The sequence below is a fragment of the Podarcis filfolensis genome (genome assembly GCF_964270895.1).
Source record: "Podarcis filfolensis genome assembly, chromosome: 5".
Taxonomy (NCBI): Eukaryota; Metazoa; Chordata; class Lepidosauria; order Squamata; family Lacertidae; genus Podarcis; species Podarcis filfolensis.
The window spans coordinates 93,947,226-93,963,159 of NC_139608.1; the positions used below are offsets into that span (position 1 = coordinate 93,947,226).

General features: G+C 44.4%; 1 protein-coding gene across 1 annotated transcript in view; it reads right to left on the bottom strand.

The window, feature by feature from the left end:
- The window catches only part of VWF (von Willebrand factor), a 165,245-nt gene that overhangs the window by 83,851 nt on the left and 65,460 nt on the right, over nucleotides 1–15,934 (bottom strand). Inside the window, exons 24-30 of the mRNA XM_083615379.1 lie at nucleotides 15,423–15,542; nucleotides 12,821–12,977; nucleotides 11,767–11,934; nucleotides 10,771–10,906; nucleotides 7,448–8,784; nucleotides 6,185–6,304; nucleotides 2,042–2,185 (exon numbers count right to left, since the gene is read on the bottom strand). Coding sequence (XP_083471505.1) covers nucleotides 2,042–2,185; nucleotides 6,185–6,304; nucleotides 7,448–8,784; nucleotides 10,771–10,906; nucleotides 11,767–11,934; nucleotides 12,821–12,977; nucleotides 15,423–15,542 — 2,182 coding nt within the window. The remainder of the gene's footprint in view (nucleotides 1–2,041; nucleotides 2,186–6,184; nucleotides 6,305–7,447; nucleotides 8,785–10,770; nucleotides 10,907–11,766; nucleotides 11,935–12,820; nucleotides 12,978–15,422; nucleotides 15,543–15,934) is intronic.

A 15,934-nucleotide genomic window follows, 5' to 3' on the forward strand; every position in this document is an offset into this window, starting at 1 on the left:
CCCCCGTTACCCAAGCCTTCCTTGCGCAGAAAACTTCCGCGCAGAGAGGGGAGGTGCAGACTGGGCATCAAGAAACTACTCTGCTGGGGAAGGTTTAAGGACCGCCCACTCTCAGATTCTGCCAGTGACTGAGCAAGACATGGAATACAGGCACTCAGCATTCTAAAGGTTTTATCACTAATAAGAAAGCCGTAGAACACGCTTTGGAGGCATATTGCCTGATTGCTCTCGAGCAATCAACAAACCGATACCACTAACAATTATTTACGTATTTAGGCATCTTACAGATAAAAATAAGGACCAAGCTTAATGCCAATCAGACATAATGCTGAAGGCGTAAAAAGAGATGGAGTCCACATGAAAGCAAGGGGCTGGAGGGATTCTGCATGCCGTTTCCAGTCTTGTAACCCTAGTTTTGCATCTTTACCAGCCCTTGGTGATTGCTGATATGCATCTCCAGCCCCAAAGCCCAGGCAGCAGGGCTGAGAAAGACCTCAACCGAAAATTCTGCAAAATGAGCACTAGCCAGAGCTGGCAGTGCCAGGCTAGACAGTCCCATTGACCCAGCCCTGCAGAAGGCATCCTTGCGCTGCAACCCAGCTGACCGCCACAGACTGCTATGTGTGAATTTCTGCAACTTACCTAAACGAATGAAGCCATTCCCCTCACATAGAAAAAAAAAACCCCTGACAGAAAATTCTTGACCATCTGTTTGGTTTTATTATTATTATTATTATTTCTCCAGGCTGAGAAAGCAATCATGGCCAATCCTCCAGCGAACTATGGAAGTCAGGTTTCATTTCTCACTTTTCGGCAGCAATAAACTCTATAGCACAAAGTAAGCCAAGGATCCTAAAATCTGGATACTCCCTTGCTCCTATGGGGCCCTGATGTTAGGCTGCTGCCAGACTGACTATATTTTCCAGTCCAAAAACATTATGGGTGGGATCCAAGGCCATCCACGGTGTTGCTCACACGCACCGGGGCTTGACTGATCCCCCCCCTTCTGTAGCAAGTTCTCTCCCCACACCCCCTGCTGCTCCTGAAGACTGTGGGATTCTCCAGAGTGGGAATAAATGTGGCACAAATGTGGCCAGGAAGCAAAACCAACGAACTGCCTCCACTCCAAGCAGATGTGCACATGAGTCTGTTTGGGTCTCGCACAATTCATTTTATGACCATTTAAGGAAAGCCACAAAATGAGGCTTGACATTTTAAAGGCTCGCATTGGGGCCTTCCGTTTACAAGGGGCCGACCTCGTTACCTTGACTGTTTTTCAAAGGTGATAAGGAACGATTTGGCCATGACTGGGGGAAATGGAAGCTTGTGGATTTCATTAAGGGTCCCCTTTCCACTCGTGATTCCCCGACGATTGCCATGACAGAAATGTCGGCAAGGCCCTCACCGCATCGTTGGCTGCGACGCAGTTATGTATGCAGGTGACCTACAGGAGCATCCTTTCACCTGCTGAAAGCCCAGGTGACTTGGTCAGGAAGTCAGCTGACCTTAAGCATAGTCTCCAACTGCGCCAAGAATGCCAGGACTGTCATGAAAACCCTTAAGCTGTTGCACAGAATCTCCAATTCCCATTTTCGTTAAAGACATGCTAACTGGAAATGGCTTCCTGTCGGGGGAAGTGGGGCGAAGCGAGAGTTGGGGCTGAGGCTGAATGTCACTTTGCTGTCAAATGTGCAGTTAAAAGTGTGTGTGTGTGTGTGAGAGAGAGAGAGAGAGAGAGAGAACGAGAGAACTCAGCTAAGCCACATTAAAGCTACACCAGAGTTTAGATCCCACCAGTATAGCTGGGAACCAATACATAGACTTTGAAGTCCTACATTTTCTGACTGCTGACAGGTGATTTCTAGAATTGTTGTTGTTCTTTAAGCCATGTTGTAAGCTGCCTTGTGCTATGGAAGAACAGGGGATGAAATGTTTTAAATTCAAAAAGCAAGTGTAGGTGGGGTCAACCCAATAAACCTTCATCGAGTCGCTCTCTGTATAAAGTCCCTGCTGCCTCACAATAATCTGGTCCATCACTTACCTAGTTTGCTGGGGCCTTGCTCTCTTTGGTGAATTGAGCTCACCAGAGACAATAGGCTCGCTTTTTCTTGGGGTACGTTCCATGAAATTTCCAAAGTATTTGCTTTTCCATATTGAAGAACTGCCACCTGAGTTGTAGTTCGACCTGGGGGAGGGGGTGGGGACAACATAAAAATTATTGAAGGAAAAGGCATCAAGAAGTTAAAGTGGTGGGACGTATGCAGTCTGATTTTTTAATGGTTTGCACCCATGAGACATTTAAATAGTTTGGGTAGCTAGAAATGAGAGGGCACTTGGATCTATGCTATATTTGATTATAACACTTGGTATCGGCCAACTCGCTGAATTATGGAGAAAGCTAGAGAGTTCCAGAAAGGAGATCTACTTCTGCTTCATTGACTATGCAAAAGCCTTTGACTGTGTCGACCACAGTAAACTATGGCAAGTTCTTAAAGAAATGGGAGTGCCTGATCACCTCATCTGTCTCCCAGTAGTGATGTATGGAAGTGAGAGCTGGACCATAAAGAAGGCTGATCGCTGAAGAATTGATGCTTTTGAATTATGGTGCTGGAGGAGACTCTTGAGAGTCCCATGGACTGCAAGAAGATCAAACCTATCCATTCTGAAGGAAATCAGCCCTAAGTGCTCACTGGAAGGACAGATCGTGAAGCTGAGGCTCCAATACTTTGGCCACCTCATGAGAAGAGAAGACTCCCTGGAAAAGACCCTGATGTTGGGAAAGATGGAGGGCACAAGGAGAAGGGGACGACAGAGGACGAGATGGTTGGATAGTGTTCTCGAAGCTACCAGCATGAGTTTGACCAAACTGCGGGAGGCAGTGGAAGACAGGAGTGCCTGGCATGCTCTGGTCCATGGGGTCACAAAGAGTCGGACATGACTAAACGACTAAACAACAAATCGGCCACCTAGTTCCCAGATTAACTTAGATCTGCCATTCAGAAGAAAGTTCTTTTGGTAACCAGTTTGCTCTGTACACCTTATATTGGCTGAAGTTGTCAATGCATCTACCCTGCCAGAAAAATAATTACCTGAGTGACAGGCCCAGTCAACACATGAAATGAGAAAGTACAGTTCTAAGGTGACAGAATGAATGCAAGGATGCAAGTGGGGAAGTTATTTCTGAATGTTCCCCTGCATGCAACGAACTAGCACAGGAGAGAACAGAGGGGGCTAGAAGCTTTGACTTTGCCAAACTACTTTTATTTTTGCAGATGGTTTGTGTTTGTTTTTCTACAGGGGGGACAAATGGCGCTCCTATCTGCAGCCTGCAGCGCTACAGACCACTCTCACGACACTACCAACATGGTGCTGTTACATGTTGTGGCAGATTAAGCCCTGTCTGAGAATTTCCTAATTTACACTCCTCTGCTTTGAAGTCATAGTGTTCATTTTTACTAAAACATGTTAGTTTTCCCCATATGTCAAATATTGGTTTGCATAATTTTTTTACCAAAGCAGAATGGTTTAAGCAACATCTAATGCAAACAGACCAAACAATTTATGTTGAAAATTCTGTTACACGGGCATGTTATTAAAACCTAAGTTGCCGATTAATTTATATTTCTGATATGTGTCTTTATAATAAAGTGGGATAGTACATTTCTCTTTGCTTTAGAAGACCTTGGATTTGAAAACAGCTCATGGTTTGAAAACAGCTCAGGAATTCAAAGTTGCTTAGCAGGGAAGCAAGAACTTGTTGATCTGCCACTAAGTGTCTGTCCTCTTTAACAAGACAAAAAAATTTTTTCCCTTCCAGTAGCACCTTAAAGACCAACTAAGTTAGTTCTTGGTATGAGCTTTCGTGTGCATGCACACTTCTTCAGATACCATGCACACGAAAGTGTGCATGCACACGAAAGCTCATACCAAGAACTAACTTAGTTGGTCTTTAAGGTGCTACTGGAAGGGAAAAATTTTTTTTGTTTTGACTATGGCAGACCAACACGGCTACCTATCTGTAACTCTTTAACAAGGTCAGAAAAAAATCATAGAAAGCTGTATATGTGGTGTAGTGGTTAAGAGCGGTAGACTCGTAATCTGGTGAACCGGGTTTGATTCCCCGCTCCTCCACATGCAGCTGCTGGGTGACCTTGGGCAAGTCGCACTTCTTTGAAGTCTCTCAGGCTCACTCACCTCACAGAGTGTTTGTTGTGGGGGAGGAAGGGAAAGGAGATTGTTAGCTGGTTTGAGACTTCTTCGGGTAGTGATAAAGTGGGATATCAAATCCAAACTCTTCTTCTTTGTGCAAGAAGAGATGCTGTGTCTGGTTGGGTGGATTCAGGTGTCTGAGCTAGCCCAACATCTGCCTTGAGTTTGGCATGTGCCAAACAAGCAGAAAATCTGGTGCAGCTTGCTGTGATGATTGCCATAATCGGAGGCCTCGGCCCAGTATACCTGAAGGAGCATCTCAACCCACATCGCTCTGCCTAGATGCTGAGCTCCAGCGCCGAGGGCCTTCTGGCGGTTCCCTCATTGCGAGAAGCAAAGCTACAGGGAACCAGGCAGAGGGCCTTCTGGGTAGCGGCACCCGCCCTGTGGAACGCCCTCCCACCAGATGTCAAAGAGATAAACAACTACCTGACATTTAGAAGACATCTGAAGGCAGCCCTGTTTGGGGAAGTTTTTAATGTGTGACATTTTAATGTATTTTTAATCTTTGTTGGAAGCCGCCCAGAGTGGCTGGGAAAACCCAGCCAGATGGGTGGGGTACAAATAATAAATTATTGTTATATTATTATTACTAAGTAAAACTGTTCTCATTATTTATTTTACGAGGGTGGAATCCAACTGGTGCTTTTGCGCTCATGGAAGAACTTTTCATCCAGCCGAGACATCCACTAATGAAAAAGGAGGAAATGGGTTTTTAACCCAGAATCCAGCCCTCTCACCGCACCTGTCTAAATATCCCTGATAATCATCTCAAAAGAACTTGGGGAACCTCCTGAGCAGCGTGGAAGACGGCACTGGGGTTGAGGTTGAAGGGGGAGAATCGATAAAATTTGCCTTCCCACCTCCTTTGCTATTGGATGCCTTGAATGGATCAGATCCCTGCCATGGGTGCAAAGGTGTCAATACCACCCTAAATGTATATCCCATCCTTCAATATAAAACCTTTCTTGGGTGGTTGATATGTGAGGAGATCTATGTAGACTGAACCACACTTTGATATGTATCTCTTCTTTTGTCTGCACATATCTTAGATTTTATCCATGATTTGTTCATCTCTGAACATGATTTAGTTCTAATATGTGGGATTTCTGGTACAGAACTCTGTTAACGGGTAATCATTTGTAAGCTTCTTTACATAATATTTCAGCTAAAATTATTTGAATTCCAATTAACATTAAATTGTTTGCGTGCTTGGTGTAAAAATAACCAAGAATGTCACAGGTAGTTTAAATGCGTTCCTTTTTTATTGTGCTTTAACATTTGTGACCAGCCTCAAGAATTTATCTGTGACTTGGATAATTGTTTTCTGTAACAATATTTTAAAAATCCATCTGTAGCAATACACGGTAATAATGTATTTTCAACCCAACATTTTATCACCATTTGCAGGGGAGACAAATGCCTCAGAAATCTCAGTTTTCAAGAAGATGATTTCATAGTAATCAATATCATACAGCATCACGTGCAGAACAAAATTTATTTTCAATTTCCCATTCTCAAGCTTAACAATAATGAAATTGCGAATGCACCCCAGTACTTCACTGGCTATTTCTGCTTTTGCAATTTCTTTCAGGATAATCAAATTTCTCAGAGGGACAAAGAAAATTATTACTGTTTGCAGTGCTTATTTTAAAATTATGTTAAAAATTCATTTACACTTTGCCTTCAACTGTTTATAGGTGCTGTTTCCTGAGGCAAAGCAGGAGACCTCAGCTCCCAGAGGTGAATTTTGGTTCCTCCATATCGGGGGTGGGAAAATTCTGGCACTTTGGCTACATTTGCTGCAGAAGTTCAATTGTTTGTTTTTTAAACACACATACCTGTTTATGTCTATGACAAATCAAGATTCTTTGCAGAAAGAGTTTCTGGTTCACCACTTCAGTAGTCTCCTCACGAATACAATGAACATGGACCCCAAACTTCTAAAACGATTGAGTAAATATATGGTACTCACCAACATTGCTGTGCCCAATAAACGCTTTCACAAATTGTTTCATTTCCTCAAATTCTGATTTGCTAACCTTCGAGCTCCCATCCAGAAGAAATATGACATCCATTGGTTTGCTGCAGGTTTCTAAAGATTTTTTAAAAAATAAAAAGAAAAAGCTTGTAATTCTTTTTAAAAATGTATACAAAGCAACTGTTGATAGAAAGCAACTGCATGATTTCACAGAGAGAACACAAGAGGTTAAAAACATTATTGAGGGAATACATTCCCTGTCAACTCGTCTAGTACAGAATCTCTGCATGCCTCTCACAGAAACACTGAACTGCAGAATAGCTCTAAAATCCACACCATGCTCAGATTTTGGGCCCTGCTGTCACCTCATGTCAATAAAAAACACAACCCATTTCAAATTGCAGGGAGAGTATAGAACCAAACAGTGAAAATGTTCCAGAAGGCCTGCAAAGGCCGTCTTGGCAGTCAAGATAACCCTGGGACTTATTGTCATTTGGTGCAAGAATGAGCTCACCTGTTTTGAATCTTTGAAGCCTTAGTTTTGCTTCAGCTGGTCAGGAGAGGGGAGGCTTCTCACACTGGCTGCCTGTCAGCTTCTTCTACCTTTATCTAAGTCAGGCATAGGCAGCCTCGGCCCTCCAGATGTTTTGGTACTACAACTCCCATGATCCCTAGCTAACAGGACCAGTGGTCAGGGATGATGTAGTCCCAAAAGATCTGGAGGGCCGAGGTTGCCTATGCCTGATCTAAGTGATGGAAGTAGACTGGGAAGGGGCCTCTAAGCCAGGGGTGAGTTAATAGGGCTATTGATGCCAGCTTACATAGCTTCCTATGCATATAAGTAATGCTGAATGTATTAGCACCTCACGGACAAGTCATGCCAACTGCTTGGTTGTATCTATCTCATTTGTAGCCATGCTCACACAGGTAAGCACTAGACCTGGCCATTCAGGCATTTTTGACCCCCTTCTTTGGGATCCCTACACCAAACCACTCACACGAGCTCTCCTTTGGGTCTGCAGATCAAGACAATGGAGAGATGAATCTTTACAAAAACCAGCCAGAAGCAACAGCTCAAGGGGGTAGGGTCGGAATGGTATGGCAATGCGTGTGTTATCCTATCACCCTGAACCCTCTAAATGTATTAGAGAAGATGCAATCTATTGGCTCCAGAGTTTAGCAGGAAAAAAATGGATTAAATTTTGCTCTCAAGATTCAAAACAAAACAAAACCCCAAGTTAAGAAAACAGGCATTACCTTCCTTTGAGCAGCATGTTTTTAATATCAAGTCAGGTCCTTCTTGGATCAGTCTGTCATAATCCTCTAAGATGATGGGAGCCTGAGGCTGGCTTAACTCTCTGAGTTCCTGGATATTGGCGTTAGGGTTTATACCAATGGGAATGAGGTTGACATCAGCGGGTGGGCGAGTGATGGTATCTGTGGCAGGATTCGCAGTCACCATGTAAACCAAGTGTGGAGCTTGCCTTCTCCCCCTTCTGCTTGTGGCTATAGTTTGTTCAGAGACAAAGTTGAGAGCCTTTCCGGTGTTGGTGGCATTCCCTCCACGGAACTTGATCTCCCTCACCTTCTGAATCAGGTCAGTTTTTGACTGTCTATCCCTGAAGGAATATTCCACCGTGATTGTGAACGAGTACTGGATGATAGTGATATGAATGGTTTCTTCTCCGATATCCATTTCTCTGATTGTGCGGGCGATGAACTCTTTGACCAAGTTGAAATTCTCCTCGCCAACTTTGTCAGACCCCTCAAGTAAAAAAACAATGTCAATGGCCTTATGAACAGAAACTAAAAATGTTGTTGGGGCAGCTCTGGTTAACTCCCAGCCGAGTCCAGGGACTGCGGTGACACTGGGGATGGTTGCAATAGGGGGCTGTGTGGTAAACAACATGGCACTTACTTCAGGCACAAGGCCACAGAAGTAATCAATTATTTCATCCCTACGTTCCCTTAGTTCAAGCACACTGTTCATTATGAAGGCTTTATTCTCAGGTGACTGCCTTTCAATTGATTGAATTTGGTCAATGCTGATATGAGGTCCAAGCCCGACTGGTATTACGGTGATTTTCTTCTTTTTCAAAAGTGGGAAGATCGTTTGAATTTTCTTCGGATCCTTGCTCGCTGTAAGTAAGACAGCGATTCTGGCAGCGTTTGTTCGCGGCGCCTTCCCAAACACATGGAATACCACATACTTAAGTACTTCAGTTGCAGAGGCAACATCTCCACCAGTGTATTTTATATTCTGGACAATCCTCCTCATTTGAGATGGCTTTTTAATATCTTTGAGGCCAAGGTAAATGTGTGAGCCAGTTCGGTATTCTAGGATCGCCAGGCGGATTCTTTTCTGGGAGATGTGGAGTTTTTCCATCATGCCAATTATGAAAGCTTTCAGCTGTTCAAAATCACTCTCAGAAAGCTTATTGGAGCCATCAACTAAGAAAGCAAGGTCCATCATTTTACTGCAAGAGTATTCATAGGTTATCTGATCTTCTGGAGCAATAGTTGTGGTCATTAGGATTTCATCTGTCTCCTTTGGATCACATCTATGACATGTCAAGTTTCGTCCTTCACAATGGCTGGGGGGGGGGGGCGGAATCAACAAGATAAACCATTAGAAACAATAGCAGTATTTCTCCACAAAACTTTTGCAACTAAGGATTGCCTCAAAACAACCAGGCAGAGAAGACACTGTAAACTGGAAAAGAGTTGATTTCTTTCTCCACCTTTGGACTGTCATTGTGCTAGAATTAGTAACATATGCATAGGAAAGATTTAGAATAATTGTCTGCACCAACAGAATTACAATATGCGAGTTGAATAAAAGTCAAGTGTATTGGGTTGTCACAAATCCCTACTGCAGTGTGGCCTTAACTGGAAGTGGCCTTCATTCTCACTCTTCTGGTCATGACTCTCCCACTTTCATACTAGGGCCATCAAACTACAGAACTGGTTATGAAAACATTCATACCCACCAACATTTCAATATATCTCAAGCATGATTTTCCCCTTGTTCTCGCCATCTTCAAAGAGTTTGTTTCTTCCAGTTGTTAAAAAAGCAGATCTTGAAACAGTGTCAGAAGAGCGAGCACAAGAAGAGTGAGCAGACTAAGTTAAGAACGGCGGTTTCTATCTTGATGGAACAATATGCCACGTGTACCTTCTTGAATTTCAGGGGGTTGGACTAGATGACCCGCAGGACCCCTTCCGATTCTACAATTCCACGAGTCTATGATTCTAGAACCTAGCCAAGGTAACATTAAAGAATTCTGCATGGTTGTTTGATGTTATCTTAATGCTTAAGTACCATGTTTTGTTTCAGCTGCTCCGTTATTCCACCAAAATATAAGCACAATACTGATATGAAGGGGGATGGGAATGCGTCTTCTTAATTCTGATGCAACCAGGACAATGCAATACAATACAATCAAGAGAATTAAGCGTCCCTGAAACACTTTTTCTACCAGGAGATGTGGTTACGGTGTGGTCAGGGATGCCACAGCATATAAAGTCTCCCTCGTGAGGCTTCCAGTTGCTGGAAGCAACAGAGATCTATCGCTCCTGATTCTAGTTCCCCAGCTGTGCTGCACCTTGCCTGATGCTGACCTCACACTACTGCCTGACCTTGCCTCTGTTATCACGTCAAACCTAGGCTGATTCTCCATTCATGATCTTAGTTCCTATATTGGGCTGCTCTGCACCCATGTCCTAGTTGGTAGTGTTTTGGTAAGAGGCTTTAACTGGCTGGGCCCCTACACACCAACCCCTGAGGGCACCCACTGGAATGTGATGCTTTTGCCTTTGTCTTGCCTTATCCTGGATGTGACAAGGACTGAGCTGAGGCTTTGGAAGTTCTGAAACAATAGCAGCGCATAATCCACTGACATCATTGGAGATGACGTAATGCAGTTGTGGCTAAGAATTATTGGAATGAGTACACTGATTTGCAGAACTATTGCAGTTTATTATTTTAATCCTGGTGCAAATATTTGGTGGATGACATTCTACAAGCTTCCAATTTTCTTTGGATATTTGCTATAAAAACGCTTTCCTATTGTTTGTACAGGTGGCGTAGGCATCTAAATTAGGTGACAGCTACGTGCAGTGATGTATCCCTGGTGAGGCAAATGTACACAACATTCCAAAACTTCATGGAGGAAGAAGTCGCAGTGTGTTGCCATGCACGTTAAATCATTAGCAGGAAAACTCTGGTATAGGATTCTAGGCGAGCAATTTCTCTCAAACGATATCATGTTTAAAATGATCCGATTTCACAGCACTGATAACCAAGGCTTGCATTTCCTCCCTGAATTCAAAGGGCAATCATCATTCAGAAAAGGGGCTTTAGGCATCAAATCAACCCTCAGATGTGTAAAGTAAACACTATATAAGGAATGATTCAGCATCCAGAACCTGGTGTCCTTCCTCCAAAACAGAAAACTTTTCCGGAGTCTTGACTAAATACTTGTGCCTTCATGCAAAATCAATACTGAAATTCACTGCTCTGGGTTATTCGCATGCATAAATTCATGCTCCCCGTGCTCAGAAAAACACATCTGTTTTACCAAGATCGGCAGAGCTCCACATCTTCAGTGTTCAACATGATCCTCTTCCCATGGGGAATCCGGAGATTGTCTAATTCACACACTGGGCATTCTTCAAGATCAACACAAGACTCTGACAGCTCATCAAGTATTTTCCCTGTTTCAGAAGAAGAAGAAGAAGAGTTTGGATTTGATATCCCGCCTTTCACTCCCTTTAAGGAGTCTCAAAGCGGCTAACATTCTCCTTTCCCTTCCTCCCCCCACAACAAACACTCTGTGAGGTGAGTGGGGCTGAGAGACTTCAGAGAAGTGTGACTAGTCCAAAGTCACCCAGCAGCTGCATGTGGAGGAGCGGAGACGCGAACCCGGTTCCCCAGATTACGTGACTACCGCTCTTAACCACTACACCACACTGGCTCTCTTAACCACTACACCACACAACAATATTAGAAGTTGGGCTTTCAAAAGAAACAGTAAGCAACAATCTACGCTTGCACTTCCCAAGCACCAATGATAAGGATGGGATCCGACATCTGCTTTCTGAAGGAATCGAGTTACCCATAATTGGTCCAGTTGAACAACTCAGCCAATCCCATCTCTACCTGCTCTGGGGACCATAGGAGCCAACTCCTAGGGGCCAAGGTCCCTTTGCCTCCCCCAATAAAATATTTGAGCCCCCCCTCAGTTAACATGCATTGCCATTCACATGGTGAGTGTGTGTGTGTGTGTGTGTGTGTGTGTGTGTGTGTGTGTGTAGCGTTTTGTGATTGATTATGTGAGGTGGGGCTTACCTGCCCCACCCTCAATATTTTATTCCAGTTGGCACCCCTGCTGTGGACAGTAAGGAAGGAAGTCAAGATCATCTGCGTGACTCCTCCTGCTGATGAGAGGGGCAATCCCAAAGAATCTCCAAACCAATCCCCTCCTTTCCCTACCAGAGATTGATAACAAAATTTATTTTCACTTTTGATTGCAGAAGCTAAGCTAGTACGTCCACACCAAAAGGACCATGCTTGCCTGTTGGACAATGCACATGACATCCTTCGACACACTTCACAGGACAGACCACTGGATCCAAGTGCTGGCATGTTCTTGGACAGGCAGGGCCACAGCTGTTGTATCGCCACTCACACAGGTATCCTCCTCCATCTCCTCCTTCCTTGTTCATGTCTTCACAACTTTGTGCTACCAAATATGAAGAAAAAATAAGAAGAACTGGATGCTTGTGCCATGAAGTAACAACGAGACTTCACATCTTATAGTGCTTCTGAGTATTCAGTATGCTTTGCACGGTCCCATTTATAACAAGCCTGCAATGTGTCAGCACCGGTTATGACCATATTGCAGATGGAGGTTATGAGTTCATGGAAGAAGTGAGATTCAAACTGGAAACTTCACTTCACACTACTATAGATTCCATCTAGGGGTGGACTCAGCGACCTTGATCTGGTTTGTTTCTATGCCACGGGTTCAGCCTGACTATATATTTAGGAAATTCTAAAAAATCCACACAAATTCAGTACTTTAAAATACAACAACAACAGAAAGTGGACAAAAGGCTGTCTTTCATGCTTTCACTTTCTTTTTACACATATTACTACCTAGCTGAATGCAAAAATTCCAGTGAGTTCCATCCATAGTCATGCCCTAGTCATCCATAGTCATGCCCAGAGTGGCTTTGCCACTCTGGTATATACATGAGAACTCAGCACAAACCAAAACATCGCAGTTGCCTCAATTCTGCAGAACCATTTCTTGGTTTTGTTTTTTGATAGATTTCCCATTAACAGCAACAAACAGAGACTTGGATTAAATGAAACCTTTGCCAGTGGAAGCACCGCATATTGAGGTCACATCCACACTGCACAGTTTAACAGTCCTGGCTTCCCCCAAGGAATCCTGGGAAGTGTGGTGTGTTTGCCACAGAGCACCCTGCCTGCCCCCCTAACAAACTCCAGTTCCCATGATTCTTTATTCCATGACAGCATAGTATGATAGTGCTTTTAATGTGCACATCGCTCATGCTGTGATGATCAATTCCCCACCCCCCCTACAACTCTCCAGCACTTACGGCATAGAGTAGGAGACCTCCAGTGAACCACAACCCCTTTCTGTGCACAGGCATGGGCATAGGCAGCTAGGACGTCACAGAAGCAAGCGCAATCCCCAATGGATTCACAAGCACAGGTGTCATACAGGCAGATATCCACATATGGCTCAGGATCCACCTACAAAGAAAGTCATATGGATTAAATGTGCTAGTAGCTTTCCATTGTATTGAGTAACCAGGGATTACACACACACACACAGAGAGAGAGAGAGAGAGAGAGAGAGAGAGAGAGCGCTTCTCTCCAATTCAGACTCTAAACTTGTCTATGTAATAGGATTTAAGTCATGTTAATAATGAAAAGATAGAGCTATAAAGGGTTTTGGTCCAGAGCGTCAATTGTCTTGAAACAGGAAGCTTGTAGAACTGATCAAGAGAGCTTTCTTGAGGAGAGTGACAGGCGCAGGAAGGAAAAGGACAGTAAAGGGCTGGAGCTCAAAGATGGTTGCAAGCTCGAAAGCTGAGTGCTTTACTGCAACATGGAAGGGAGAGGAGGTTTCTATAGAGTGGGGAAGAGAAGATGTGTCCTCCCCCCCCAGCCCACTGCAATCTGTGTGTGTGTGTGTGTATCCTTCCCCTTATACTGAAGGAAGGACTTCTTTTTCTTGTTTATGTTGCTTGTTTCACGAAACCCTCAAAACTTCAGCTACTTTGGAAGCCAGAGCTGGTATGTGGTCTTTACCTGCCAAGCTTCCTTGCGGAGTGGAGGGCCTCCGTGGGGGCTGTGAAGGGCTTTGTTTGCCTAGAACCAGGTGGCACCTTCTCAGGTGGCAGCAGACCCACCCCGCCCGATGGGGTGCACGCTGGCAATCTCGGCATTCCCATAAGCAGAGGGAGAGTTGAGTGAGTAGGAGTGCCAAGCTGGCAGGGAGGGGGGAAAACTTGTTGGGACATCTTTGTCACTTCTTGCCCTGTTGCTGAATTCCCAAAGCATGATTTCTGAGAGCTGTGTCTGCTTCCAAACCTGTATCATTGCTTGCCTGACAGGATAGCTCTTCCTTTCTCACAAGCAAGAGCTTCTGTCTCTCTCTGTGTTAGGTGGGAGCCTGAACAGCCATTCCCTGTTATCAAGATGGCCAAACTCAACCATATAGGTAAAGGGACCCCTGACCATTAGGTCTAGTCGTGACTGACTCTGGGGTTGCGGCGCTCATCTCGCTTTATTGGCCAAGGGAGCCGGCGTACAGCTTCCGGGTCATGTGGCCAGCATGACTAAGCCGCTTCTGGAGAACCAGAGCAGCGCACGGAAACGCCATTTACCTTCCCGCCAGAGCGGTACCTATTTATCTACTTGCACTTTGACGTGCTTTCGAAATGCTAGGTTGGCAGGAGCAGGGACCGAGCAACGGGAGCTCACCCCGTCGCGGGGATTTGAACCACCAACCTCCTGATCAGCAAGTCCTAGGCTCTGTGGTTTAACACACAGCACCACCTGCATCCCATATACAGGCCCTAATTTGGTATAAAAAATGATGGTCAACATTGATTATCCGATAACCCTCGGCAGCAACTCGTTTCTTTCTTGTATTGAGGAATTCTTCTTATTTGCTTGTTCTTTGCAACAACATGTTTCTTCTATTTCTTCATAAAATATTGGAAACTTACCTTTCCATAAGTTCAAGGCAGCTTTAATCATCTCAAAATTAAAACAAAGCAAACAAAGTAAACCGAGTGGCTTCCACCTTACTTTCTATGATGATTTGTCCAAACTCCATTTTCTGGGTGTTCCTGAGTCTAATAATGGAAAGTGAGCTAGACTGGGAGGAAAGGGCCTTGGACAATGGAGGGAAGAAAGGAGAATTCAACTCTCCTCTCCTACATCCACACAAAAAAACACATCCTCATGATCTGCAAATGCAGTAGAACACGACTAAGCATACAATGTTGTCATGGGCACCATGTCTAGTTTAGCCCTTAGATCCCACAGCAAATAGGATGAAGGATTATTGGGGGGCATAGCTGTCAACTGTCCCTTATTTGGCGGGAAAGTCCCTTATCCCAGCGCCATGTCCCACTGCTGTCCCTTATTGATGATGTCCCTTAAATTTCCCGGGTTTCAAAGGAAGCAGCTGCTCTCCCTCCCTGCTGGCCAGGGAGGAGGGAGGCTCCAACTGTGTTGCTTGGCTGCGTTGCTCACCCAATAAGGAGTCTAAGAACAACTGGGGGGTGGAGCTTGCATGCCTTGTGCCAATCAAATCAGCTGCGTTGCCTGGGGACTCGCCTTTGCTCAGCGCTTCCCAGCGGAGAGGTGACGGTGGTTTTCCTTGCTGCATCCCCTTTGCCGGGTTGCTGCGCTGTGGGAACCACCGCTTGAAGCTTCATTTGGCTGTTGGCTGGGCTTTCTGCCTTTGGCTCGGAGGGGCTCAGAAGCTGAACATACCTGTGCTGGGAAAATCCCTTATTTTGGCTGCTGATCCCTTATTTTTGAGGCTGCTGGTCCCTTATTTTCAAATCTGTAAGTTGACAGCTGGGGGGGGGGGAATGCTGCTGCTGCTGCTGCTAAATATTTGTCCGGGTAATGAAGCCGGCAAAAGAGAAAATGAGAACTGGATAAGAAGCTTCTTACCAATTTTTTACACTCTTTGAAGGTATTGCTGTTCAGGACGTTGCAAGACGTTTCCACCATCACTTGCTTCACCACATTACCATTGCACAATGAAGATGCCAAGCTCTGTCCCTGAGAAAGCTTAACAAAGGGAAGCAATATTGACATGTTGTTATTACTATAACATATGTGACTACTTAACATTCATCTGCTTATTTCTTTAGCCTATATGTAGCGACAACGGTGATTATCCAATCTAGGAAGTCACAACTGGATCACAATAAACAGACAGGGACAGATCTTAATATCTGACATTTCGTTTCTTTATGAAAATGGCAAGCTGAGCAGTTTATGGTTGGGCATGTGGAAGTAGCTGTGCAGTTCTTGCACCCTGTTCTATATTCATAATTTTAACAAGCGTACATACAAAAAGGGAAATAGGTAAGTTAAGAAGCACATCTGAAAACCGTGATAGCAGAATCTGCTATAAATAAAAAGGTAAAGGACCCCTGACAGTTAAGTCCAGTCACAAA